The 2505-nt window shown below is 48.1% G+C and overlaps 1 protein-coding gene across 2 annotated transcripts; it reads right to left on the bottom strand.

Moving 5' to 3' along the window:
• Positions 1–491: 491 nt before the first annotated feature.
• On the bottom strand, positions 492–2176 carry LOC135383718 (uncharacterized). Of its 2 annotated transcripts, XM_064613067.1 has the most exons (4): positions 1927–2176; positions 1662–1841; positions 1424–1608; positions 492–539 (listed from the first exon to the last, which is right to left on the bottom strand). In XM_064613067.1, exons 1-4 carry the CDS (start codon positions 2057–2059, stop codon positions 510–512), a joined length of 528 nt encoding a protein of 175 aa, XP_064469137.1. In that variant the 5' UTR covers positions 2060–2176; the 3' UTR covers positions 492–509. The 2 variants fall into 2 exon arrangements, with proteins under 2 accessions (XP_064469137.1, XP_064469136.1); XM_064613066.1 differs by lacking the exon at positions 492–539 and having other exon boundaries at positions 824–1608.
• Positions 2177–2505: the final 329 nt, after the last annotated feature.

Consider the following 2505-nt stretch of genomic DNA (forward strand, 5'->3'; position numbering starts at 1 on the left):
TTCTATGCAGGTGCTCTGCGCACTGCACTTCTTCGGCTCCGGGAGTTACCAAATGCCTGTTGGGAACCAACCGGAGATTGGGCTGCCGCAGAGTAGCACTAGTCGTTGCATTCACCAAGTGATAAACGCCATGCAGGAGCCAGAAGTTATGCAGCGTTGGATACAGTTTCCATGTGACTCGGCAAGTGCGCAAGACATCAAAGAGGGCCTTTTTGAGAGCTATGGATTTCCAGGAACACTTGGTGCAATTGATTGCACCCATGTGGCAATCGTCGCCCCATCACTGAATGAGTCAGCGTTTGTAAATCGAAAGGGGTACCACTCTATCAACGTGCAACTGGTACGTCTTGTAATTGCGATAAGACTACTTTCACTAGTGTGCAACTTACAACCGAGGTAACTGACTCTTTATAGCTAACCTAGCTAGTTTAAGTCACTGTTACATGTCAAACATCGTGTCACTTTCAAAACATTCTTTATTTGCCATTGTGCAGAAAACTAGACAATATTTAGGGATCCCTCACCCGGCGATTTGGGTCCTGAAATAAAATTAGAATTGATTACAGTTTATAGTATTCCAAATACACAACCTCTGTACACCTAGTAAAAATTCAGTAGAACTCCTTGATGGCTTAAACCCTTTACCGCCTAACTAAAAAAATATGCTCAGTTAACCCGTAACTTCCCGGCCACGGCGCTCAGAAGAATTGGGAGCCACACACTATAGTTGAACAGGCCCAACCTATTCCTATCTTTGCCTCCCTTGGCAGGTGTGTTCCTCGGAAATGGAGATACTAAATATGTGAATGCGAAGTACCCAGGGAGCACTCATGATGCATTCATATGGAAGAACTCCACACTGCGCGATGCACTGTCCTGCAACAGGATTCCAAGAACGAACTCCTGGCTCATTGGTAAGGGCTGTTTCGTACGTCTGTCACCACACCATATTCCTTTCTCGCAGGGGATAGCGGATACCCCCTGGAGCCGTGGCTCATGGTGCCCTATGCTGAATCGGAGGCAGCATCTGATTCATCGAAAGCAACTTTTAATGTTCGACATCAGAAGGCACGGGCAGTCATCGAGCAGTGCAACGGACTTTTGAAGAGCCGCTTCCGGTGCCTACATAGACATAGAGCACTGCACTATTCACCAAGTGTAGCTGGGAAAATTATAAATTCCTGTGCAATTCTACACAACATTTGTTTGAGAGAGGGCGTTGAGCTGGAGGATCCCCCAGAGATAGACTCTGAAATGTTTGACACACACAGCCAAGCCGATCAGGAAGAAACTCGAGCTGGAGGGGCAAGGGTCAGGGACCGAGTTCGAAGTCAATTATACGCAGTGTGATATTGCTTTATGATGTCTGAAGGTTTTGTATGCTTCGCACCCAAAGTGCGTACAAAAATAAATGTGTGCTTACAGTAAGGAGTCCAATAATTTCTTGAAGAGCAATAGTTTGTTGCTCCTGTGCGGCGGCGACCCTATTGACCGCGTTTACAAGTTCTGTCAACGAGCCGTATATACGGCCCAGCTGCTCTTGTTGTTTGGTCTGAAGGGATAGGAAGCCCTGGCCGACTTCGTTCTGGTACTGCTGTCTAATGGCCCCTGTAAATATACTTCACAAAGTCAAGAGAGACACCAGAAAATTCGACTTGTACTTATTCTGCTCCGCCTCCTGTGTCTGGGTTCTTGAGTCGCCTCCGGTGACATCTGTGGTTCACCATCTTGCGACGCATTCATATCAGCAGCATCGTCGGGAGCTGTTGCTGTATCAGTGTCTTCCACGTGAGAAGCTATCTGTGTTGCTTGTGACGACTGTTCGATTGCATTCTGCCCGTCTGCATGGCGGTGTAAGGTGTCAAACATTGGCATTGAACCTAACAGTAATATCTGCAAGCGCAAAACAGAAACAGATGAACGTACCGTTTACTGCGTCGTCGCAGTTTGTCTCCAAATGGTCAGCAGCGGGTGGCTGTTGTTCAGGTAGAGCATTGGCCATCAGTGAAATTCCAGCCTCTGGGGTGGTAGCGACACCCACAATGCACACGTCTCCCATGAGGCTAACAAGAATTTCTTCTGCATCGGTTAACCTCTCAGTGCAGGGCGGACCGCCCCCAGTTCTGTTCTGCCAAGCGCGGATCCGTGCAGCTTTAGCTTTTACGTAGGACCCCCAGTCCTGCCACGTCTACGCGAAAAAAAAAGAAAAAAAGAAAGAGACAGAAATGCGTTACGATTCGTCAAAGCACGACGAGATTGCTAACGGCTACAGTTTTACACGAAACGCCACGTAGACCTCCCTAAACACAGAAACACACCTCATCCTGCCTGGTAGTCGCCGCACACTTACCTTCCGTCACTTCGGCACAGTTTTCACGGCACCTCCAACAGCATTCAGCCTTGCCGCTAAGTCTTCCCAGTCTCGGTCCCGATCTTGACAAGTATATGTGGACGAAAATGCCCCTCGGAATAAATTATCGTTGGATTGCATGCATCGGGCCATAA

The sequence above is a fragment of the Ornithodoros turicata genome, chromosome 2 (assembly GCF_037126465.1).
Source record: "Ornithodoros turicata isolate Travis chromosome 2, ASM3712646v1, whole genome shotgun sequence".
NCBI lineage: Eukaryota > Metazoa > Arthropoda > Arachnida > Ixodida > Argasidae > Ornithodoros > Ornithodoros turicata.

Coding starts and splice junctions, on each gene's coding strand:
- LOC135383718 (XM_064613066.1), bottom strand. CDS start 2,059: ATGGGAGACGTGTGCATTGTGGGTGTCGCTACCACCCCAGAGGCTGGA. Junction 1,842..1,926: donor CTGCGACGACGCAGTAAACG/GTACGTTCATCT, acceptor ACCGCCATGCAG/ACGGGCAGAATGCAATCGAA. Junction 1,609..1,661: donor CAGGAGGCGGAGCAGAATAA/GTACAAGTCGAA, acceptor GTATATTTACAG/GGGCCATTAGACAGCAGTAC.